Here is a 27005-nt window from a genome sequence, read left to right as displayed (position 1 = left end):
TTGGTCACGTTAAACGAGAAATTTTACTTTCTTCTTCCGTAAACAAAATAAACGAAATTTTTCATAAGCATTCGTAACATGTTTCCGTGTTACCATCTGGTAATGCCAGATAAGTGTGCACTGAGATAACCGGCCGGTCTTGAAACTTAATTTCCCGACAGTGTATTTAAATTGTTAATATATAAATAAAAATAGCCATTTTTCTTACCTGTTATCTGTCGATTCTCATCATTTAAATCATCGTCTCAAATTATATTTCATAATAATTTTAATTATTAATTGTTTATAATTATTAAAATATATAATTAATGAATTTAAATCTAGTATTTCGTTTTTCAAAACACTTTTGCTTCTTAGTGATTTTATTTTCTTTAAACTGGAGATGATGTAAAAAAAAAAACATATAGTACCTCTTTAAGGAAATTTGGACAAACTGGGACAATGGGAGAGGAGTAAAAATTTCAAGAAAATTGTGGACATAATTTATGGACAACCCTTTGTAAGCATTCCTACATTCCTTGTGAAATGCTGGCTTGAACTTAGGTGTTCCAAGTTCAAGCCAGTTTTAGGTCATCTAAAGTTGAATTACAGTGTATTTGGATTTTACAGAACTTAAAATGATAATTTATACGTACGTTCGAAAATCCATATGGGATCCGGTTCTAATTAGTCCGGATATCTGACGCTTCACTGTACTTTAAATTTACTCTATAATATTGTTATCTGTGTGATACGGGATTAATTACATTAAATGACCTTTGTGAGTTTTAAATTAATCCTGTCGCTGAGTCTACTTGTTTATTTTTCTTGTCATGTTCACATGTCAACGCGTAATTGACTTTTTGTTCTAAAACATTTTGTTTTAAAATTTATCAACTTAAATATAAGTTTATCATTTTATTAACAGCAATATTAATTAAAAATTATGTTTATTCATTTTTAATGAAAGTTTTGTAAAGTACAGAAGTTTCTAGAAATATAATAAATTCAAGAATATCTGGGGATAATTTAGTTAAGCTTTAAGTTTTTACATGCATTAAAAATAATGAGTTTTCTGTATTCTTTCGCTACATATAACGAATTGTTTAAAAGTATTCATGTTTAATGAAAATGTTGGACACTTCAAACAATAATTTAATTAAAATAAATTATTTTCATGCAATTTTATTAATATTAAAATATCATACATTAGTATTTAATCCTTCGTTTAATGATTTATGATAAGGTTTTGCACCAAATTATGCAATGGATAGGGCCACTTAAGCCAATTAGCTAAAGTTTCACAGTTAACTTTAGTCGTTTATAAACACATTTTGGACAATTAAAGATAATATGTTCACTGTTTCTTGTTATAGAGTTACAGGAGCAGAAATATCTGTCAAGACTTTTATAGCAACAAGTTATTTTAATCAACAAAGAGTGTTTTCCATTTTGTTTTCGTGTTCTGTATTTATTTTTTCTTCTGTTAATTAATTTTGTTTAGCTAGTTTTCTGAATAAATAAATTTCTAGAGAAGATTCGATTGTTTTATTCGTGACAATTTACATGAAGATATTCGTGCATCGTTACTCAAAAAATAATTGATCCAATAAAATTATGTTTAATAAAATAATAATTTTGAACACATTTTTTACTTAATAATAATTAGAAATTCATTTTTCATTTGGGATATATTTGAATAATTGTTCTATTCGATGAACATTTATAGCATTTATATACACACGTATCGAATACTTAAGGACAGACGAAATTTGTACATAAATAGAGAGAACTGTAAATGAATGCAGACAAATGTGGCAAGAACTGTATTACTCGATGTCTAACACAGGGTAATACACAACTTATAGGATTTTACAATCAAGGCAATACAAGTAAGTCATTTCTGTAAAAGATACATGCAGCAGTTGGATATAGGTGGAGAATGGATGGAAATTGCTTACCAATACCTAGGTAGAGAGACTTGGAATATGTTCATCTCGAATTGCGATGCAGCACTCACATCGTCGTGACAATGTCGTTAACAAGACTTCTTAGCAATTACCGTTAGCAATTGTGTTTGTCCTTAAGTTTTGGATACGTGTGTATAATATTTATCATATGATCATTTATTAAATTTCACCAGTTATTAAATAAACAAACTTGAAAATAATGCTAAACAGTTAAAATTGCCGACGTGAAATGTTAAATAAGAAATATTAGGTCATCTGTTTTGGTAAATATCCTATTTAATTAAAATAAGTTATGTGAAGATAGAATAGTTATTGGGTTGTTCGGAAAGTAATTTCGTTTTTTTCCATAGAAAATAAACGCAATATTTTTATAATAAATAAATATTTCATTGAATTATATATTGACCATTTTGGTCAAATACCTGTTGTCATTGTTTTTGGTAGTAGCATGATTTCACATTCATAAAAATTTTGATCGTTTACAAAAAACTGATCCAAGTAATTTTTGACATTGTCGTTTCAAGTAAATGTCTTACAGTTAAAAAAAATTTGTATAGACCGGAACAAGTAATAATCTGAGTGTGCCCGATCTGGCGTATACGGTTGGGGTGATAACACATCCCATCTAAGCTATAACAGTTTCTGACGAGTTACCAAACTTGTGTGAAATTTGGTATTATCGTGGTAAAACACTACACTTTGTTGATCAATTCTGGCCTTTTCTGTTTAATGATATTACTCAATTTGTTTACTCGATGGCAGTACACTTTCGAATCAATTGTTAAATTGTCTGGTAAAAGCTCAAAAAACAAAAAAATTCTTTAAAATCCCACCATAGAGAGCACCTCTCGTCAATAACATGTGGAACCCATATATCGAGCTTTGAAACGAAACCAATTCGTTTTAAGTAATAATAAACGGTTCAATTTAACAGATTTAATCTCTTAGTGATTTCACGTGTTGTTATACGGCAGATTGCTTCAATTAGTACCTTTAATTTGTTTTCATTGGCTTCAAATGGCCATCCAAAACGTGGTGTATTTTCGATATTAAAATTGCCAGAACGCAATTTTGTAAACCAGTTTTGGCACCGTCTTCCTCCCAACACATCTCCAAACATGTATCACAATTTTTCTTTTGTTTGAACAGCATTTTGATTTTTTAGTTATAAAAAAGCAAAGTATGCCGAAAATGATGCTTTCAATTTTTCATATTTGACGGGTCACCGAAAAAAAGAATCGTACAGAATGAAACAAAATTTTTTTACAAATAAGCCTTAAAACGTCAGCCGTCGAAGTATATAATGAAAATGTGGTTTAAAATATAATTGGCTGGTAAAAATGCAACTAATTCCTCTAGTAATAAAAAAACGAAATTACTTTCTGAACAACCAATACATAATTACAGATTATGGGAAAAGCGAAAGAAAAATATCTAAGAATATATGCCTAGATTCTATTCATAATAGAGATTCTAAAAATATGACAAGATGAATAAATAAATAAATAAGCTTCGAATAACGAATTCAATTTAATAAATAGTCAAAGATCATTAAATCATGTTGAGAATTCATTTATTAACAGCAATCAATATATTCTGACGTTACTTAATTCTAAGATATTTATAAGTGTATTCAAGACATTAGAAAAATATATAATGCAATAATAAGTGAACTGTAACAGTATTTTAAATATTATTCACGATAAAAAGATATAGTATACTTTTTCAAGTTTTTCAAATTTAAATCAAAATATTTTATTTTATTATTAATAAGAAATATCTCACTGCTCGTCCATGTAACAAGTTATCTAATTATTTGTGTAAAATTGAAATCGGATTGAAGCTGTGCTCTCGTACAGAGGATCTCTCTATACCAGAAGGAAATTCTTTACCGAGTGAGTATTTGCCAAACGAAGACAATTTTATATTGATCTTCGTAAATGTCCACTCAGTAAAAAGTTTCCATCTCGTGTAGAGAGATTTAGCTTCCATTCGATTTCAATTCTAGTTTAGGATTACCAGAGTCGGAATATATTTCCTTATTTCTGACCTACTCTAACTGTTATCATTTGAAATAAATTAATCTATAATGAAAAATTTGAGACTTCTACGTAGTAGACGTCGTTGATTTTATTTTTAGAGCTAGATCGCTATCCTATTTTATTGATATTGAGAAACTCTCCATATTTATCCTCATATCTATATTACTTTAATATCATATTATATCAAGCTATGAAATAACTAATAAATTTTAATTAAAAAAATGTAACTGAATTAACATAATGGCGTGACGGTAACAGTATTTGTGTAAACTGTCCGTTCAGTTTTTGTGACTTAACTAATACTTAATTAAAACAAGACAGTCTAACAACAACGGTTTTTATTCAAAAATTTGCTGCAAAATTCTATGATGCCTACCAGTGATCGAGTGGATAAAATCATTAAACACTGGTAGTAGGCAGTCACAGGTTCACTAGGCGTTAGAAACGGGTTCACGGGTTCACTAGGTGTTAGACACATAAAGAAAACTAGCTATGTGAAGATTTTTTTTCTTTTCTTTTTAGTTTTCTGTGTGTGCTAGTTTCTCATAAAATTTCCTCCCGGGAGACACTTTTATTGGCAGATTGCCCAAGAGCTGCGTTGTCTTATTTCATCAAACCAATACAATCCAGCATTCCTCGTCAACACTTGATATAAAAAAAAAGTTTATTGAGTCAATATTATTATACTGAGTCTTTAATTGATGCGTCAAGTTATTTGGTATTTTTGATGTTTTCGCGGTGTTTTGAACTAGAAAGCAGTCAATCTTTAAATTGAAAGATTGACAATACACTTTATCCTACGTTCTCCATGCATACTCTTAACGTCAACGTCAACTTAAATATTGTTGTGAGAATCGGGGGTTAAGCGACAACGGGGAGGTGAGTCCCGCTCACGTGGTCAGTGGATGGCAGTTTAGGAGGGCAAAAATCGAGTGGGAGGTCGCGGATAAGTCGATAAGGTGTTGGCCGTGTTCGAGTAATCACACATATTTGAGACTCTAAACATATTTAATAAGGATATTATATAAAAGATACATATATTAATAATAATGACCATAATGGTAATAATAATGATAATAGTATAAGACGCGACAATAATCTTTCACGGAATCGTTAATGAGGCGGTTAGTATGGGTTTGGCGCTCTTACTAGCGTTCGGAGAGAGGCTTTTAAACCCTTTTCTCTATCTATTCTTAACTAAACCTCGACCAACTGAGGGAAGAGAGAGATTTCCATATAATAAGTCAAAAATTACCTCGCTATCTGTTGTCGACGGCGTCAATTAGAGTTGAAGGCATGGAGAAAGGTTGTTGATTAGTCCTATTCTAGTATCCTTGACGTCACTCTCTTTAAAGGGGGTGTGAGCCCTTTTTATACCAAATTCAAGGGGTGTGAACTGTCATATAGTCTGGATTTATACGCACACCTGTTGTTGTGTTCATGACTGGATCTGGCTAGTACGGACGCCGGGAATTGAGATGTTTGTTTACATTACAGACTTAAGTGCTTCGCAGAGATGAACTTAAAATATAAATTTCTATAGACATGACAGTTCTCACCCATCAATTAGCGTGTAGCTGACAATAACTATTGCAATTTTGTCTACAATTTCGATATTGTTTATGTTCAATGTCGGGTTCGACGACGATCTATGTGATTTATTGCTGCGGCCACGTGTCACGTGCAACAAAGGGGGGATGAAAACATCGCTTATTCCCGTCTTGTTGAATCTATCGTCTATCGAGTTACTGTAATACAAACGATTTTCTCCTTCTTGTTGATATATATTTTTTAACAACTATTTCGTAAAGATCGTTGCGGTCGTTAACCTTGGAAGACCTCTTTAGAATTCCTACTTCAAATTCTTCCATAAAATTAAAAAGTTAATAAAAAGAACGATACTATTCAAAAAGGGCGAAGGGGGGTTCAGACCCTCGCATTGTTTTGGATTAGCTAATAGTTGCCAGAGGTTGACAGGTGATTTTTTTCTGAATATATGTTTAAAATTTTCGTAATTACGAATTTTGTCAAAAACTTTCCTTCAATAATAAAAACTTAATAAAAAAACTTTATTAATTCCAGTGCTTGCAAGAAATTAAATACATAATTTCTTTAAAAGAATTTTAAAGAAATTATGTATTTCTTTAAAACATTCTTTTAATTGTTTTTATAATTTAAAGACAATATATTTTTTACACTTTAAAATTAGTTCAGACAATAGTCACTATCAATATGCAATATATCATGAATATAAAACACTGGTGCATTAAGATATATTGATTCCTATTCTATAGATCTATAGGATTAAAACGCCCTATGAGCTTTTCATTCCTTATATGTCTATAACAGACATGGCGAATCTTTTTGAGCCCGCGTACCATACGGTAATCACACTTAGCTTTAAAGATATTTATGCATGCCAAATTTTTAGACTAAATTTTAGATTCGAATAACAGTGTTTAAAAAAATTAAACGAATATGCTTTAATTAGAATAAATGTAAAAAAGCTGATTAAAAAAAGGATGATTACTTGATAAATCGAAAGGATGATTGAAAAAGACAGATGATAAATCGAAATCTTACCACTTTAAACACGCATGACATAGGTTGGTTCGTCATAACTAAGAACTTCGGCTCATCTAGACCCATATTTCCATAATCATAAGCAATTTCATTTTATAAACGTGGTACAGTACATATTACATGTATGTGGGGTTATTGTAAGTTTATTGATTATTTCCACTTTCAAAAAATTTATTTCAATTTTCTACTTCAAAATTTACTTAAAGGCGTGGACCTGCGAGAAACCAGTGCACAGTGGTTATACGCACTTGGCCAGTGACAAGCGAAGGAAGAAAATGAGCAATTACTTGTAAAAAAATGGAATACAATATTTTTATGAAAAAAAGCAGATTAAATAGACCATACTTTAAACTAAAGCTATAATCGTATCTGTCATACGACTGGGCCTATAATAGGGGTGGTTGCTTGGAGTTGGATTGTATCCCTAGACATTCACGAAGTTCGTTACCCACATTTGAAGCCCATGCAAACTTTGTTACGCTGACTCGATCTCTGATCTCCAGAGCAGCAGGTCAAAGCTTTTATCGCCTAGGAATTCGTAAGGATAAGTTTCTTTTTACCTATTGTGAACATCAACTTATAATTACGTATCCTATAATTAAGAAAAATATTTTTCCGTAAATGTAATAATAAGAGTAAAAAATTAATTGTATGAAAACAATAATTTCCTGTCTTTTATTCTACTAGGGAAGTAATTTATTATTTCACAACGTATATAATATATCCAAATTTATTAAAATATAATTGACTTCTAATTATTTCACAAAGTTTTAATATCAGAGATTTGATTTAGATCTATCTTCTAGTGAGAGATTAGATTCATAAGACTGACTTAAATTTTAATGTTCGTTGACAAATTTTTTATTGCTTTGAAGTTTCAGAAATTCATATAGATGAATTTTAATCTAAATTATAAATACAGATTTACAGACAAAAAACTCCGCGTAGACAATATGTCTAAATTGAATTTAAGACTGTTATTGTTATATTATTATTGTGTATCAATATACATTGAGATTTTGTATCATTTGTATATTGTGTATCAATATATATAGAGATTTTGTTTATGTATCAATATATAGGCCTATATATATATTGATACATAAACAAAATCTTTTCCTTGATTTCAAGTTATCTTCACTTTTAACACTAATAAAATAATTCAACACAGTAAGGTAAACTTTCTTAATTCGTATCCTTTAAGAAATCGTGCTTATTGTATTAAAATTAAAGGATATAATGAAATGCAATATACGGTAATCAACTCTTTATTTATTAAAGCAGCATTTTAATAAACCCAAAAAAATAATTAACTTCTTCTAGAAAGAAAAAAAAAAACACATTTTTGTAAAGATAGAAAAAATAAGATTTAGGACTTTTAATCGTACCATGCTTATCCCAAATCGTACTTTGATATCTAATCTTCTTTACGAAAGCTAAGATGATCTATAAATTTGTATTACCATTTTCATCCAGCTGTTTTTCTTTACTGAAACAGTGTGAAAGGCCATATCTTTCTGCTATCCGAAACACAAGATGCCATAAAGCTTTGATTGCAAAGCCAAAAAAGCAAGACTAATTCGAGAACATATCAAACTAACTTCGTTTTCATTTCTGAACTTCACCTTTCGGTCTTTTCATTCTTTGATGTTTATTTAAATTGTTTAGATGCCTTCTAAAAGCTACTTTAGCATTTCACAAGGCAGCAGTGAAGATCTCCGATGATACTCCTGTAGACTACCGCATCAGTGAAGATCTTTACGATAATCCGTCTCGAGTTGGTTTCTACGACTCGAGAATGTTCTTACATTGGTTCGTAGAAAAGTATACCTCCACACTCAAATTATACACTATTTACAGTTTATTTACAATAGGTAGAATATACAAGCTTGAAAACACAATATTTACTAGATAAAAACAGGTGGTGTCTCACGTATCAGCTTAACCTTCGAGAACTATTACACTCTGGGGAAACCTCAGTCTACTAGTGGAGTTGGCTCATCTATACGGCCCGTCCAGTCTCCGCTCTTACTTGTCCCTGAGATCGTTATCAGAGAACACTCTGTCTACGTTCTGCGGGCTGCCCAAGTGCCTGAGACTACCGTATTATCAGTCTCTTGCCCTTCTCCCTTTTCCTCTCGCCCGTCTTACTATTTAAAGAGTTTTTGGACGACAACTTCTGACCAATCAAGATTCTTCCTTTCCTCGGAAGCTTTCCAAAACGTCGGCTCTTCGTAACGTCTGCCAGCTTACCGTAACGTCTGTCACTTGTTTACATTTTTTTCTACTAAGCTAACATGTGGCAAACACATTGCTCGCCCACACACAAGTCCAATAACAAAGACGGTACTCCCTTTGTTTCCCTGACTGTTTACAAATACAACACCAGGTGGGACCAATTAACAAGGTCATGTCGCTTTTGTCCCTACTTTGTTAAAAGCGATCCTTTACAGCAGGGATGAGCAACCTGCGGCCCGCATTCATATATTTTGCGGCCCGCGACGCATAAAATGTGAATAAATATATCAATTTCCCAGCTTAAGGAAGTATGCAGCAAAAATTCAAACGTTATTTTTACAACTTATGTATGTGAATAGTTTTTCCCGCAATGAATTTAGTAAAAATTAAAACAAGAAACCAGCTAACAGACACATGGAAACTAATTTAAAACTAGCAGTGACGAATATTTAACCAAATATTTTCAATATATTACGTTTACATCAGTTCCAGAAGCTAAATTAAGTATACCTAATCTAATTTATAATAATATATGAATAAATAATTCTGATTTACCAACATTTTTTTTTCTCTTTCTCTTGTATGCGGCCCGCATCAGTTCGAAAGTCTTACAATGCGGCCCGGCCCTTACATAGAAAAAGGTTGCCCATCCCTGCTTTACAGCAGCGTTTTAGATCTTCTTATTTGATAAATACGATAAACTTTATTAAATTTTCGATGGCAATCCTTATATTTTTCAGAGCTATTTCTATGATCCTTTGGGACCAAGTGTTATACTTTCGTATCGCCATTTCGGTCTAACAACAGAAACTGGGATAAGTTAAGTAAATACGCTATTATTCTTACTTCATAACAATACGATTTAAGCCTATGCTTAGTGGTGAGAGTTGAGCGCATAGACATTAAAATTCAAGTTTACCACGTTACAATATCAAACACTTAACGACGTGGCAATAGTAAAAATATTAAAAAATAAAGACAGTTTTATGCGATTTACCATCAAAAATATTTAGTAACCAAACAAAACCGCTATGAAACAAGTAAAAACATAAGTGAAAAGTAACGGAATAAAGTTCTTAAATAATTTTTGAAGGAGTCGTTGCTCTATAAATCATTTATTTTGGTGTTAACGTAAAATACAACAATGTCTTTGTATTTTACATTAAAATAAAATAAATAATAAAAGATTTATATTTCTTTATAGAAACGAATATTAATTCATAAATAAGTATCTTGTTTTGTACTTCTCATTTTTTAATGGTAATTAATACCTTAGAAGTGGTCAACATGAAAATGAAGCAAAAGCTTTTCAAAATATTTGAATATTATAAAGCATTTTAAATATCGGCCTACGTACTTAAAGTCATCTGTAGCCACAATAAAGATGAAGACATGAATATTTGAATTAACTAAATAATTATATAAATGTGCAGCATATTATGGGCTGTAAATTATGTAAATTAACTAAAAAATTTGTAAAAAATATTACATTTCTGAAATCAAAATCAAATAAAAAAATCTGAAATAAAATCAATTATCACATAATTTTAGGAAATATTTTTATTTTATTTTAGTTATTCCTTTACTTTAATGTTAGGCATATAACAAATATTTAAAAGCTCTTCTTATGATGAAAGTGGTATCATAATTAGAACAATGCTTCTAAAGTTGGTAAAAATGAGTTATACCTCTCGCTTGTTAAATTTTACTTTTGTATATATGGTGGCTTAATATGATAGCTTGTCGGTTAAAAATGCTGTAAAGTTGTAAAGTATTTTTGGTTTTGCAAATGCTAGAATAGAAATTTTGTAAATGACAAACACTTGAAGCAAATATACAAAAAAATATTGTTACGAAACAGTGAGAATGTTAGTCTTAACCATTGAAAGTCGTCAAGATGTTTAACTGTTGATAGCTATTTCGGTAAAGCCAAACTGTTTGAAGTATTGTTCACAATAATTATGTGAAAGCCGCGAATTTACGCATTTGACGGAACTAATTTGTCGGAAATTGTAACAAATCCGACGGAAGAACGCGCCGAGTGAGAAATTAGATCATCATCACCGTTTTGATGAGAATCTGACGGGAAAATCAACACGTAAGTGCCAACTCAGCGCTGTTGTGTCAACTTTTGACGGTCATGTGACCCCCTTTCCCACGTTAAGGAGATAAAAAGCGAGAGTCGCCGGAACTCGAAGAGAGCGATTCAACGGGAAGTTAGATCGGGACCTCGTGCGCATCCCGTCTCCCGGACATCCATACGTCGGACTGGATTCAAGAAGAGGAGAAGACACCCGTTGGACGAACATCCACGAAAATGACCCTTGCGTACAACGAAGTTTGTCGAATCGACTCTCCGCTACGTATTTAGGGGGCTAAAAATTTGTAAACTCTCTCCGCGAGCAAACCATTAGAAATAGAACGAGTACGCGTTTCGCGAGCAACCTAAAACTATCTGGTTCTCCTCCCGATAGGAGTATTTGTACTTGTAATTAATCGCATATTTAACCATATGTATTTAACCTGTATATCTTACCTTTAGTTATAGAATAAACGCAGTTATTATGTTAAGACCTGTCGCCTGTCACTCTAAGGACACCTGTCGACTTACCGACGCACCTCCCCGCTCACGTTTTGCCTTCCTAGCCATCCAACGACAACGAGCTCGGGTTTTACCAACCCGTGCAGATTAAGTGGTCAGGAAGGGATCAACCCCTGACTCCCTACTTATCTCACAATTACAACAGTATAAATAATAAGTAAAATAAAAATATCTAGCAAAAACATGCAAGCAGACACAAAGCTATATCTTTATTTTTCTGATTTTATGGTAATATGACAAAGAAAGAATAAATTGTTATTGATGATATTGAGCATTCTATGCTGTGAAAGCGAGGTACGTCATACGAAGAACAAGAATCCGAATAGTAATAAGAATAAATGTGAAGTATCTATTATCGACCAAAAAATAACAAACTATTCGTGTGAAAGACAAAGAGATGATCTATCATTATTTGAAACAATGTAATCGACGTGACAACTCTAAATGCATTTAGTTTATACTTAAATAGAAATCCAATTATGAAGTGACTATAAAAAAAGGACAAAGAACATATTTTCTCTTACATAGAGAGAAAAATAAAAGCAAATAAGCATCTAGAAAAGTCCACTTTAGTTGATAAATAAAATTTATTATAAATGAAAAAAATGAGTATTGTGAATGTAACACTACAAAGAGAGAAACGATGTTATACAGTGTCTCTAATCTTTTCCGCAGTATTTTGCAAACGGCGAATACAAAAAGCTTTCCCTGTAGAGTTTTTTTTTTTTTTTCATTCGACCTTAGTTTTGAGTTAGGCGCAAAAACTGTCAATTTTGTAAAATATTACTTTTTGAATATCGCTAAATATAATCAACCAATTTCGATCACTTGTTTTTCCTTTAATGAGGGGGCATCTTCCCTGCTAAATAAACTTTTTTATAACCCTAAAAACATGTTTTTTAAACAGGTCTTAGGAAGATCTAAAACTAAAAATTGACTATTAATCATTAATCCACTTAACTAATGAAGCTTGACTTTATTTTAAATTTATATGACCGGGGTAATTTATCCGGGTTTCCTATCCGGATTTTGGCATCGTGGCTTGAGAAACTTTTTAATTAAAGAGAGGGATAATGTACTAGCTAATAGTGTTTTCGGTTTTACACGCAATTATCCCTTTTTGTTTAAGTGTATGATAAATCTTGTAGAGCAGTATAGAAGCGATTGTTGGCTTTGTGTAGGACTTTGGCTCCTTACTAATTAATTCGGATCTTTCTGTAAGGGATTAGACATGAAAAGCATAGAAACCGACATGAATTGCAACGTTGCTGTTCTTCCTGCCAGTTGTGCTTTTCCAATTCCATACTACAACTAAAAACAATACTTTACTAAAGATTCCAGGAAGAATGTAATTCGTAAAATAGGAGAAAGTTACGTGATTCATCTTTGGAATTATCTTAGCTCTAAACAGGCACTTTTATCTGATTTAGATACTGCTTATGGGATGATTATGTCTGTCAACTGTCCTCACGTATACAAGTATGCAATAGAAATGGGAAGAGAGTTTTGAATTTAGCTGATTTTGAAAATTTTTAAAATTATACAATTTTTTAAACTTTTTGTAAAATTAATTCTTATTGCTGTATATTGAATGGAAATTTGTAAAACTCTTTCGGATTTAAATTGGAGTATAGCCAAAAGTGTTATCGAATCGTAAAGATTTCTAATTGTTATTAAGATTTCAAAAATTTTTTAACCTTGATATTGTTAGTACACAGCTCTTTACAGTATAATAGCAAACGATTACACATCTCAAAAGTAACAATATAAACTCATTTCAAGATCATATGTTTTTGTTTTTATATTGTCTTTTTGAAACTTGTTTATAAATAGGACTTATTATACTGGTGTTTTAGTTTATGATTAGCAGAGAGGGGAAGTCTTATTCAAAATGTAAAACGAAATATCTTTATTTTCACTGGGGAAAACGTTAGAAGAAAAGAAAACACTTGAAAATAAAGATAAAAGTCCAAGTAGACAATATAAAAACTAAAAAGTAAAATATTAAGGGCATAGAGGTAAAAAGAATGAATCATTTCAAGATTGATGACCTTGACGACCTTTTCTTTTTACCTTGAAATACTTTTTTTTTTGCACCATCAGAGCTCCACTGCGCTCTAAGATGGTGCAAGAAAAACATCTCTCATATGATAGAGCTTTACTATAGAGCGCTGCCACTCTGTGTAATAAAGCTCTACCACACGTTTAATTTTAAAGTGCTAAATTTGACCCTTAATATCTCGAAGATTAATGAACCGATGTGGATAAAATTTAAAATAGTGTCCATAATGACTACTATGAATGTCTTAAATTTTAAATAAATTCTTTGAATTGTCTTAAACTTAGGCAATCAGCATTTTGTTGCCTAGATTTACAACGAAAGAGAATAGCAACATTAAAGTACAGAACAATCTAGAAAATCTGCATGTTTGAGAGCTGACCGCCTTCTATTTGTCTTTTTGAAGGTTTTATTTAAAAATATTGACTGTCTATAAAAATACATTTCAAATATTTTTAATTTTTAGTTTAGATGGAAATATAGGAAATCCTCGTTAATTCGAAATTCAAGGGACGAAATATTCCCGAGTTCGAACTATCGTGTTTTAAATTATCCGAGATTTACATATTTCTGTAAAATATGCCAAATGTCATGTAATTGATATAATTTATTAAGCAAACAGAATACAGCTACGTATACAGAACTAATTATTAATAATAATATAAATAAACTGCAGGAAACAGCATGTGTCCTGTGAGAACGTCACAGGTTGCCATATAGGTTTTATAAAAAAAAAAACGATAAAGCAGAATTCCTCGAAACATAGTGCAAATTATGTTTAAAGAAGCCCAAACGTATTAGCCCAGAGCCCTACAAATATCCCAATCTGCTACTCGTAGCCCAATCTTACAATCCCGAAAACCAATCGTTTTTTTATGAGAAAAAAGAAAAAAGGATATGCTTGTTCATAGGTAAAGTGACACCCGAAAATCTGATACTGTAAAAGTAACGCCATATTGACCAGATTACAGTTGTTCTTGGTCTATTGTTCTGTTTAGTATGGAGGCATTTCGATCTAAACTATGAATTAATGTACGCATATCACAGTTCGGACAGAATTTTCACTTCGAATTTCGAACTAACCGAACTCCTTAACGTGTAAATATCTATATCTCCAGCCAGGAAAAAGTACAGTTACGAACTAACGGGATTTCGAATTATCCGAGTTCGAGTTAACGAAGATTTCCTGTAACAGTATCTAGTAGTAAGTATAAACAGAATGTAATAAGCAGTAATCGGTATAGACTTTAATATACAATCTTAAATATACAATCTTAATTACGAGTGGATTAAAGTTGACTTACGGGATTTAAAGAGAGATACAAAGACAATAAAAAGCCTTTCAAAATAATAGTTTTTTGTTTTTTATTTCTTATATAGACTACAGTAATTGATGTATAGTATTTGGTTATATAAAATAATGACTTTGTGAGAAGCAGTAATCGGTATAGACTTTAAATATATAAAGTCATTATTTTATATAACCGAATACTATACATCAATTACTGTAGTCTATATAAGAAATAAAAAACAAAAAACTATTATTTTGAAAGGCTTTTTATTGTCTTTGTATCTGTCTTTAAATCTCGTAAGTCAAATTTAATCCACTCCTAATTAAGATTGGTTAAAACTTTGAGAACATGCGTAAGTCTGATGAGAACGCATTTTTATGATGTTTATGGGGGTGGCTCCACCACCACTATCCTCTCCACCCTGTAGACATAAATAAATGTAGGATTTAATCATGACGTGTATGTGTAAATACACTGTAATGACGACACATTCCATCTTATCCTACCTCTAATCTAGAAAAACATAATTAATAAAAGCGAATCTTTTACACTTTTTAAATCATATTGCCGCCGAGACAAACGGCAACCAGTCTTTAGGAACACAAAGGGATGTTTATTCACTCAGAGAAAGTACAATCACTGCAGCTTGCAGTGCTAGATAATAACCACCCTCAACCTGAGAGCTCGCGATTACATACTGTGCAGACATGGTTGAAATATGTAAATGATAACGAATTAACATGTGTTCTTAGACCAGGAGAACGTACACACACAAAAAAAAACCACACCAAAGAGGTTCGAACCGGAAACCTTCCGTCTGATAGGTGAAGACGCTAATCCCTGAACCATGAATAACACGGTAGGAAAAGTGAGCCGCGGCAATATTAAAATTATTAACTTTTTAAAACGTCGAGCAAATATTTTTATTTTAAAACTATTCGTTGAACGGGTGCGGATGATCGACGAAGATGCGGCGGCGTCTTATTGTTAAGTTGTGTTGTGTTGCCATCGACGACAACACAACACAATTTAATAAGCACGACTTTGGGCTTAATCCAGAGAAAGACCGTCTTCGATCTTGAATTATCGATTTTTATAGTTTTCCTCCCGTTATCCGTATTTCTAATTGGCCTCACGTCCCATTCCTCGTTTCCCGATTGGTCCCTCCTTTGTTTCTCCGAGTCCTGATCGGGTCACGAGAAATGTTAGATTCCACGCGTTTATTTGACATTTTTTCGTCGACTATGCCCGGAGATTGTTGATAGAACCATAAGTCTTGCGCTCATAATTTAACCCATTGTTCGTGATTTCTGTCGTCTTGGAACTTTAACGATCATACGCGATGTTTTTCTATCCTTCAAATCTTTCTCCTTTTCCGAAATTTTTTTCCTAGATCGACTGTTTATGAGCATCCGAGTCAGAGTTCTATCTTTTTTTTCTCGACCGACATTCTATCTGATCCGTTACGTTGTTTGTTTTCGCGTCGCGTTTGTTTGACAGTTACAGTTTTTTTTCTCCTCTCCCTTACATAACTAACATAACCTTTGGTCCGACTCGACAATAGCGTTTTCGCTCCTAATTAATTGAAAATTAAATATTTCTTTCGACCCTTTCTGAAATCTCATAGATGAAAGCTGCTGCATGAACCATACAGTTATGTCATCGTCAGGATAAAATCTGCGACCTTTAAGAAACTATTTAAATTTCCGAACTTCCGAAAACATGAAAGTTGCAAGGCGACCTATCGGAATTGTAAGGGCAGATCTTCTCCTTCTTCTTCAATTTAATATGGAGATTATAGCCTTTGCGGCTCTTTCTCCGACCGACGAGTGTAAGAGCAGATGCTGCAGAACTTTCCATTTGTAGCGATGCAGCAGCCGCCTTAAAAGTCTCAACATCTTACAACATTCATGTTTTCGGATCTTTAAAATGTTTCTCAAAGGTTTCACTTTCCACTCTAACAGCGAAATCCAGCAGCCTTTCTTTTTCTACGTGAAGTAACAGCTAACGCTATATTGTCATTGTAATATGTATAATGTAATCACGCTATGATGACCAACGACACTGTTTTATAAAGTCCAGTCTATGTTTCATTTGTACAACGCTTATAATTGAAATTGCTCAATCTCTTTGCAGAAATTTCTCATTTAACATTTTGATTGATGAAGTTACATTAAAAATAAAGTTAATTTCTTGTATCATTTATATTTTGTAGGAGTTATAATCTTTGGATCAGATCAAGAAGTAGCCGGAGTAATGAGAGCAATTCGAAGGAACAATGCAACAGGTATCTTTTCTTGGATAGGGAGCGACGGATGGAGTGCAAGAGCATTGGTATTTGAAGGTAACGAAGATCAAGTAGAAGGAACTCTTTCTGTGCAACCGAGAGCAAATCCCGTACCTGGTTTCGATGAATATTTTCTAAACTTAACTGTGCACAACAATCGAAGGAATCCTTGGTTCGTGGAATACTGGGAACATTTTTTCAACTGTCGATGGCCCAATAGCAGCGATACTCCATTCAATTTAAGATATGAAAATCTATGTACCGAAGAAGAAATTATGACATATCAAAATGGATACGAACCAGAGAAACAACTCCAGTTCGTTAGCGATGCAGTTCTGGCCTTTGCTCATGCTCTGAAAATGATGCATAACGATTTTTGTTATGGAAAACTAGGTTTATGTGCAAATATGAAATGGAACAATGGAACAATATTATTAGACTATCTAAAAAAGGTATCTTTTGTGGGTAAGTTTAAAAATAACAATAAGAAATTTATTCAACTTTCACTTGTTTTAACAAAAATCTTTATTGTTTAAATATATACGGGTACAAAGATTACAAATCTTGTTTAATACAACACAAGTGCAAGAAATCTAATGTATAACGTCTTCTACTAGTAAATATAAAATTAAATATTAATAGAATTGCTATAATCAAAAATTAAACAGTGACATGCTAAATATAAACTAATTTCTAAAAATGAAGATTGGAATGAGTGTAGATGTCCTTTTTAATTTTTTTCTTATATTTGTAAACAAGGTATCAGGAAAGCTCGTAAAATAAAATAAAACTTAAATTTAAAAGACACAAAAAAATAAAATAATTTGTATTAAGATTCTGAATAGAAGGTTTTGCGACTATAACCTTTCTGAAGCATATAGAAAATTAAAATTCCTTTACAGTTAGCAATTATATGTTATAGACATTAATGCTTAATTTTATAACAATTTGGGTAATATTGGAGAATATTTATAAACACTGTACAAATATTAAGCATAGCTTCTTCATATTAAAATAAATCCTGGTAACAAAAACATACAGAAAATTTATATTTGCTATAGAGAATCAACGTAACAATGTTTGCTCAATTCTTTTATGCTGCATTAGAGAAGATAACAAACATTTTTACATTGATTCGCTATAGCAAAGTGTAGCAAATAAAAATTTTCTATATGTATATATATATAAAATTTCTATTTGAAATTCTATCAGAAAATTTTCTGTATATATACATATATATACAGAAAATTTGTATGTATATTTATATACATACATACATTTTATAATACAGCGGTTCCCAAAGTGTGCGTCCTAGGGCGCCGCGGCATCCTCACAGAGGAGCCACGAAATGTTATAAAATTTTTATAATGCTAAAATTTAATGTAGGCCTACTTGTTAGAATTTCACATAGGACGCCTTGGAAATATCTGCATTTAGCAAGGGCGCCTAGAATCAAAAAAGTTTGGGAACCACTATTATAATATAATCGAGATGAATTGATAATAATAATGATGATGATGGTAAAAATAATAATAATAATAAGCGCAGAGCGCAAACACTTAAGAGTTGAAAGTGTAAATTTGGTACGCCACACTAAGAAGTTAGGAGTTTTGGAAATTCCCCCGCAGGGCAGAAGGAGAGGGTTAAGGGTTACCCTGAAGAATTCGGCTTCTAGTGCTCTACTTTAGATGCGTCTTTTTGCGTTTTTGCGGGAAATAGAACATATTTTTACATCCATCTAAAATTTGTCTAAGTAGTCTCGGAAGAGGGAGATCTAATTCTTGCACCCAGTGAAAACAGGTAAGATAGGCTATATAACTGCTACGTATAAAGATTATCTTAGGTAAGGGTTTATCACACCGAGTGACCAATTTAACACATTTAAAAAATTCTTTATTCCTCTACTGTACACAATTTAAAGAATTTTTAACGAGATCAAATTAGTATATATTGATGCTGTAGCGTTTTAACTTTCGTCGTTATATTAAAAATAAATAGAATGAAGAACTAAAACAATCAAACAGATACATTTTAAATAAAAAATTCTATTTATCAAAATTTCTTTATTCTTGTTCCTTTTAATGTTGAAGCATTTTTTTTTTTTATCTTAAACGTAGGTCTGTAAAATCGATTCTTTTAGGTCTGCATCTTATTTATTCTTAATGTACTGAAAATGATCTAAGTTTACAGCTTCTATCTTGAATCTAGAAATGATCAATTGTCAAAATGCAATAAAACATTAAACTGTTGCAATAAAAATTCGTATAATTTCCAATATAGTTCCTAATATTATCGTAAACATTACACTTTCAGGCTTTATTTTATTTTCATGCGTTATTAATAAATTATTACTTGAATCTTTCCGAACAGTTTATCTTTAAATGTTGCGTATGCATTAATTCTCAAATATCAAACAATTAATAAACTACAACTGGCATTTTAACTAAATAATTTTACGCGATTAAATTTTTGTATAAACAATTGTACCTGACTATTGATGTATTTACTTTCTTATATTATTACTAGCAGATAAGCCCGGCGTTGCTCGGGCAAAAGTAACGATAGCGAAGTTTAAGATTATTACATTATAGCCAATCTTAGCCGTTTTCACAGAATGCAAGAATTAGGTCCCCCTGTTTCCAGACTAATTAGAGGATTTTTAGATGGGTCTAACAATATGTGGATTTTTCACAAAAACGCAAAAACCGCATCTGCGCCTGTAAATCTTGCCCGTTGCTTTCTCTTAAGACTTCCATTGTTACTTGACACTTACATTGTTGAAGCCTTCATCCTGTCCCCCTCCCCCGGGAGGGGAATTTCGAAAAATCCCTTCTTAGTATACGTTCTCATGACGTACCCTAACTGTGTACCAAATTTCAACTTTCAATTCCTAACCGTTTGGGCTGTGCGTTTATTATTATTATTGTCATCAACCCATCTTGATTATATATATAGATTTTAATTTTATATTTTTTGTAAAGAGTAAGCTAATAATTCATTTGATTTATTTCATTATTTATAGATTAATAAAAATTAATTAATTAGTTAAATTTTAAATGCTTAATTCTTAGATGCGTACTTATCATTTAAATAATTTTTCTTTTTAATTATGTTAATTATCTTTCCTTTAACAGGTCTCAGTGGAGACGAATTTCGTTTTTCTGCTTCTGGCGATGGTCCTGCTCGATACAATATAATTCACTTTAAACAGATAACACCCGGTAACTATAAATGGATTCAAGTTGGAGAATATAAAAATGGAGAACTGGAACTGAATTTATCTCAAGTCAGGTTTAGAATAGATAATCCTGAAATGCCCCTTTCTGTTTGTAGTTTACCTTGTAAGAAAGGACAAGCTAAAAAGTTTTTAGAAGGAGAAAGCTGTTGTTGGCATTGTTTCAATTGCTCCCGTTACCAGTTTCTTAGAACAGAAACTCAATGTATGGATTGTCCTCCGGGATTTCTTCCCGATGATAATCAACTAGCTTGCATTCAAATTCCGGAAACACACATGAAACCAGGATGTCCCTGGGCTATAGGAGCAATGGCATTTTCAGCCTTTGGAATATTCCTAACTGGATTTGTCATTGCAGTTTTTCTTAAGCATAACGATACACCTATTGTTAGAGCATCCGGAAGAGAACTAAGCTATGTTCTTCTTTTGGGAATATTTATGTGCTATTTAATGACGTTTATTTTGGTGCAAAAACCAACAAATTTTATTTGTGGAGCTCAGAAAACAGGAATCGGGTTATGCTTTGCTATAGTTTACAGTGCCATGTTGACGAAGACAAACCGCATTTCGCGAATTTTCGATGCTGGTAAAAGGACAGTAACAAAACCGGCATTTATTTCTCCACAATCCCAATTAGTTATTTGTGGTGCACTAATTGGTGTTCAAATCTCAATAATAGCTGTTTGGTTGGTATTTACTCCTCCTCGAGCAATTCACTCTTATCCCTCTCGAGAAGAAAGTCAACTGGTATGTGCAGCCTCTATGAATGCTACTTACATGGTTGCCTTTGTTTACCCTATATTTTTGATCATAGTTTGCACCATTTACGCTATTCTAACTCGAAAGATTCCAGAAGCCTTCAATGAATCCAAGTACATAGGACTTACAATGTACACAACCTGCATTATTTGGTTGGCATTTGTGCCTATATATTTCACTACATCCTCAAATGTGGAAGTAAATATTACGTCCATGTGTCTAGCCATAAGTTTGAGTGCGACAGTAACAGTGATATGTTTGTTTACTCCTAAATTATATATAATAATTTGTCATCCAGAGAAAAACGTACGACAAAACATGATGAAGCAACAGAAACAAAAGTTATGTTGGAATTCTTCGCCAATACAGGCTGAGGCTTCTTCCCAATTTGATGGTAAGAATGTGAAATTTTATTAATATTACTATTTTATTTGATAAATTTTTGGAAATATAGGTTAGGTCTGTAATTAATATTACGTTCTCGAGACATGTAAAACTTAAATTCGATAACATTAACCCACTGGACTTCTGTAGCCATGCTGGATCTAGATCTGAATCCAATTCAAATCTAATATTGTTCATATTTGACGATGATCGATTGCGTATTTCAAAATTCAAAATTTTAATTCTAAATTTGTTCAAATATACTTAATAAAAATGACCGCGTTCAATTTCTTTTGTATTTCTAAAATTGGATTGGTTTGAAGTTTTTCATGAGACACAAACTTGAGTCTTATATATTTAATACAAATATACTTTATTGCACATACGTAGATTATTATTACAATGAAAAGGTTATCACACATCTGACACTATTAATACCTCATATATCCCTAAAATGCATTTCGACCCTTGATGTTAATGGCTTTCTTCAGTTGGGTGAACAACAATTATGAAATATAAGACAAAAATTATCCTAAAGAATTTATTAGAAGACTCACACGTACAAAACGTTAAGATTATAAACTATTGATAACCAAAATGTGATATTTGCATGAACATGCATAATACACTCCTGTATCACTATTTTAGTTGCACCTTGCACCAGTCTTTCAGTTTACATATCCAATTGGTTATTACCATGTAAAATTCTCTTGTACATTAAACTAATGAACTACTCTGACCATTACTCTGACTATAGTTGGTTGGTTGAATATGAGCTGGTAGGGCTTGAGCTACTAGGCCAGGGATGCGAACCTTTTTGAGCCCGCGTGCCATATTGTAACCATACTTAGCTTTAAAGATGTTAATGCGTGCCAAAGTCTTAGACTCCTAATAATGATATTTAAAGAAATTAAACGAATACCCTTTAATTCGAATAAATGTAAAAAAATCTGATTGAAAAAAGGATGATCAGGTGATAAACAGAAAGGATGATTAAAAAAAAAACAAAAATCATATGATACATTACGTGCCAGATGATTTCTCTGACGTGCCACTTTGGGCACGCGTGCCATAGATTCGCCACCCCTGTACTAGGCTATGCAACCTCTGCTTAGTTGTCCCAGGCAGAGACAGAGGATACTGTAGAATATTTAAATTGAATAAAATATCAACTAAAGGCATTAATTTTAATTTAAAATAGAATGTTCTAAATAAAGGAACAGGGGTAGAAGAAAAAAAAATTTTGTTTGCTTAGATGTTAATTAAATCAATGTTCGATAATAGTACATCATACACTCACATTTATCTGAAACAATATGTACACATATCTAATTTTAATTTAAGCTGAAAATGATTCTCAAAACAATTGAGCACGCCATATATTTATATATTTCGAGAGTGGTTAATACATTAAGAAACTAATAAAATGTTCATATTAAAGGGTATATTTCAATAAAGAAATTACAATACAATCTGGAAATATTTTCTATAAAACACTAAACTATTTAACAATCAGAGCAACTACATTTCCCACGTAAATTTTATATTATTTTTATGATGTAGTTTATATATAGCCTAAAATTATTAAAAAATTAACTTAACTCATTAACATCATTAAGGTCATCATTGTGATGAATTATTAGCGAGGTTGCGGCCGAAGATTTCAACGCAAAAACGTGAACGTCGAACGTTCAGCGCCGCCCTCCTGTAAGCCTAGAAGTTTGACAATGGCGTTTGGAACGTCAGTGGAATCATGCTCGAAGGAAGGTGGCTCTGAACGTCCGACGTACACGTTTTCGCGATGAAAACGTCGGCTGCAACCACTCTAAAGTTTGTAAAGCTGGCAATCCAAATTGCATTTTTTTCTTTTTAACAACTTGAACCATTCATTCGCAGCCATTTGTCTACGTTTACCCATTCTCCGAACAAAAGTTATAATCCAACTAAATTTTCGGTAGTTTTACATAACAGCACTCCAATTGCGGTATTTTAAAAATAATTCATGCAAATAGTTTTAAACATAAATGCATAGAAAAATATTTTTCTTATATAGGAGTTTGCTAGGACTTAAGCTGTGAACATTCAGATGTTAGTCAGTGATTTTTTCACGAGAACTATATATAAGTGAGCGAGCGAAAATTGAGAAAAGGTATTTGTAACGTTGTTTGTTATATCGTTACAATGATCGTAGCTGATGCTTGACGACTTGTGTGTTTATTTGTTAAAAAGAAAGCGGATGGGCATCGATATTTAATACTGTTTAAAGGAAACTAAAATTACGTTATTAGGACGAGTAAACAGTTTATAAAAAAAAACAAGTAAAAACAAAAAGTCATTTGGCATTTATTTTATTTGTAGATAACGAAATGGTAAAGGATATCATTGTAAGTGGGTAACAAACAGAGTTTTTATTTTATAATTATATATATATATATATATATATATATATATATATGTATGTGTGTGTGTGTGTGTGTGTGTGTGTGTGTCTGTGTGTGAGTTTTGCCAATGCCATATACTTTACATGGAAAACGAAATTGAAAATCTTCCAACCACGACAAAAATGAAACCGTACTAGATATGTGCGAGAGCGTAATTTCCTGTTATGCGATCGATATATTCTAGTTTTCGTTTGTGCGTGGTTTCACTTCTCGAAACTAAACTTTTATTTTTGCATCTGCGTGGTCTCGATCTTAATTACTAAAAGCACCATATAAGTGTTTACAATCAAAGTTTAACTCATTTATTATATAAAAGCTGGCAAAAAGTTAACATATTCAAAACTAGCAAGTCTGAACGGCGTTGTGTTGCTTATATAAGCAGGACAACGCCGTTCTGCCTTACTAGTTTTGAATATGTTAACTTTTGGAAGACCTGTCGTAATTGATTATTGTAAAGAATTATTATTAAAAATTATAAATTTATCTTTTAAAAATTTAAAATATGTTTTCTATATTTAAACACACTTAAAAATTAGAATAGATATACTCGTTAAAATTAAGTTTATTGACAGTTTATTAAAAAAATTAATTAACGAAGTCATAGATGTCAAAATACATTTTAAAAAAAAAGATTACAATTGAAATTGCCATAGTAAGAACAATAGCAAAATCTTCCGAACCAATTCAGAGAAAAATAAAATATAAATTTAAAAATAATAATTTAAAAATGCGCTATTAACGTAAGCAAAACTGTGTCAAACTGAATAAAGGGTAAAAATGTAAGTGTCGTCATTTGAAGTTATCCAAAATTTCGTTGTGCTACATATTTTATTTATAAACTGAGAAAATAAAACTTTTTGGTGGACGAATGTGGGAAAATGGAGGACAAACAAATGACACAAGTTACTTTGAAAAAACAAGTTAATTTGGAATGCCAACTTTAGATCTAATGAATTAACATAAAAGCATAAAATATTATATTAAGAAAATGCTTTATTAAAATATTAAAATATTAATTACAACTAAATTTTATTGCTTTGTAGTTGTATGTATGTAATATTTAAAAATAAGTTGTTAAACATCATTTTCATTATAATTTTTTTTTTCATTTATTTTAGAAAGCATTGAGATTTTGTTAATGATTTTGTTAAATATAAAATGTACGAGATTTCGAAATTACGTTTAAACAAGCCTGTGATATTTCATTATAAAATTACCATAAGTTTTTAAAAAGTTTTCATGTAGCTATTTTAATTATTTGAAAAGTAATATTTTGATTTTTAAAGACACTAAATTGTATTTTTAATTGTGTTAAGTTTGTTTTATATATAATGCAATTTTTATGTTAGTTATTTCATTATATTGGGAAAAGACATAGATAAATATAAATTTATAATCATCGTCTTATATTTATAAAACTATTAACGTTTAGAGTGATTACTGCTATAGAAATAATTTAAATTATATCTTAATGAAAAATTTTTTTTCCTAATAAATCTTATTAACCCTTCGTCACGCGCGTGCGCAGTTAAATCTGAAATCACGCGAGCTCGGTCAATTCAAGGATAGTTGTAAAATATATAACGTTCTTATTAATAATAAATTATTTTCTGAATCTTTAAAAGTATGCAAATAATCGTCTAATGGGCAAATTTTCTCAAAAGATTTTTCTTTCTATAAAATTGTGAAGATATTAATTCAACATTGTTTGGAAGAAAGATAAGTAAAAAATATAATTAACAATTACTATTAATTACTGTTTGCAATTGATGATAGCAGCAATAATTTACAGTTTAGCCTTACGAAACTGGAATTCATTTAAATTTAATAATATCCAAAAATTGATGGTTGTTTCATTAATCAAGATTTTAAATATGGTTCCTAATTTTATGGAAAATATTAAATAAAATTTTGATACCTATTACATAGGCCTAACTCTTATAATATTGTAAAAACAGAATAACTGTTCTAAAAATTATAATTATAGGAATAGGTAATAATATAATTACATTATTTATAAAAATGCATTTATTTCCTTTGTGTTAAGGGATTAATATACAATTTTTAGAATTTTTATTGTTTGTGCCGTACTTTTTAACGACTATAAGTAATGTTAATTTTTATTTTTATGTGAATAAAAGACTGTAGAATGAATAACGTCTCACAAGTTGTTTAAAAATTAAAAAAAAAAAAAAAAAAAAAAAAATTCATAAATCCAGAATAGATTTAAATAGTAAATGTGTAACTCTTGTAGGAATTTATAACTTTTATTTATTATGTGTATTATCTTAAATTAATCTGTCATAATCTATGTATTTTTTGTGTATTAGTGCAATACATATTGATGATATTTACTATACATTTAACTTTAAAATTAGACAAAAGCAGAGTAAAAACTTAGATTCATCGTAAAATTACAATGTAACATCTGTTATCTCGTATTTACGCCTTATATTAACACAGGTCTGTCAGTATAAATTTTAAACCGACTTTTCATCCTTAGGCTATTGTCAAGATAATGAAATAATTAAATCAAAAATATTTATTTTTCATTAACTATTTGCTTCATAGTGATAAAAGGATATCTACTTGAATGAATAAATATTTAAAATTACACTTGAAAATTTTTGTCATTTTAATTTCTTAAAATTTAACGATTTTTGTCGCGGCATTCATAAATTTAGGATTATATTTCGTTCTTTTTGTCATTGATTGACTGCTTATTCTCGATTCGTAGTCATATGACTTTTTCAGAAGAACTAAAATTTTTTAAAATAATTTAAAAAGTGATATAAAATTTTTTTATATAGCTTTACGCTTTCTGAATCTTTCTGAAATGAGATAAATTTTGTGCCAGTTGGTCGATTGCATTAAAACCTGTTATCAGTTAGTGATTAAATCGTTTTACGTTTCGTTGAATTTATATCGATTTTTCTAATTGCATAAACGTATAAAATTATTTAATTAGTTTGATAGTGTATCTTACTATATATAAATTAATAAAAATATATAATGTAGTACTTTCGTTTTCTGTTATTTACATCATAACAGTTTCATTTGAAGTTTTCAGATACAGCAGAAAAATTATACAGAATTAGTAATGTTCAAAATATCCACTCGGTCGGTTTGACGAA

The 27005-nt window shown here is 31.0% G+C and overlaps 1 protein-coding gene across 1 annotated transcript in view; it reads left to right on the top strand.

Annotated features, from left to right (window-relative positions):
- Positions 1 to 27005, top strand: part of LOC136976882 (metabotropic glutamate receptor-like) — a 179509-nt gene that overhangs the window by 140702 nt on the left and 11802 nt on the right. The window contains exons 5-6 of the mRNA XM_067272254.1: positions 16981 to 17517; positions 20187 to 21440. Coding sequence (XP_067128355.1) covers positions 16981 to 17517; positions 20187 to 21440 — 1791 coding nt within the window. The remainder of the gene's footprint in view (positions 1 to 16980; positions 17518 to 20186; positions 21441 to 27005) is intronic.

Source organism: Centruroides vittatus, unplaced genomic scaffold (assembly GCF_030686945.1).
Source record: "Centruroides vittatus isolate TY-2023 unplaced genomic scaffold, ASM3068694v2 contig_426, whole genome shotgun sequence".
NCBI classification, from domain to species: domain Eukaryota; kingdom Metazoa; phylum Arthropoda; class Arachnida; order Scorpiones; family Buthidae; genus Centruroides; species Centruroides vittatus.
The sequence above is the reverse complement of the archived record's forward strand: the minus strand, read 5'-3'. Positions and strand labels throughout refer to the sequence as shown.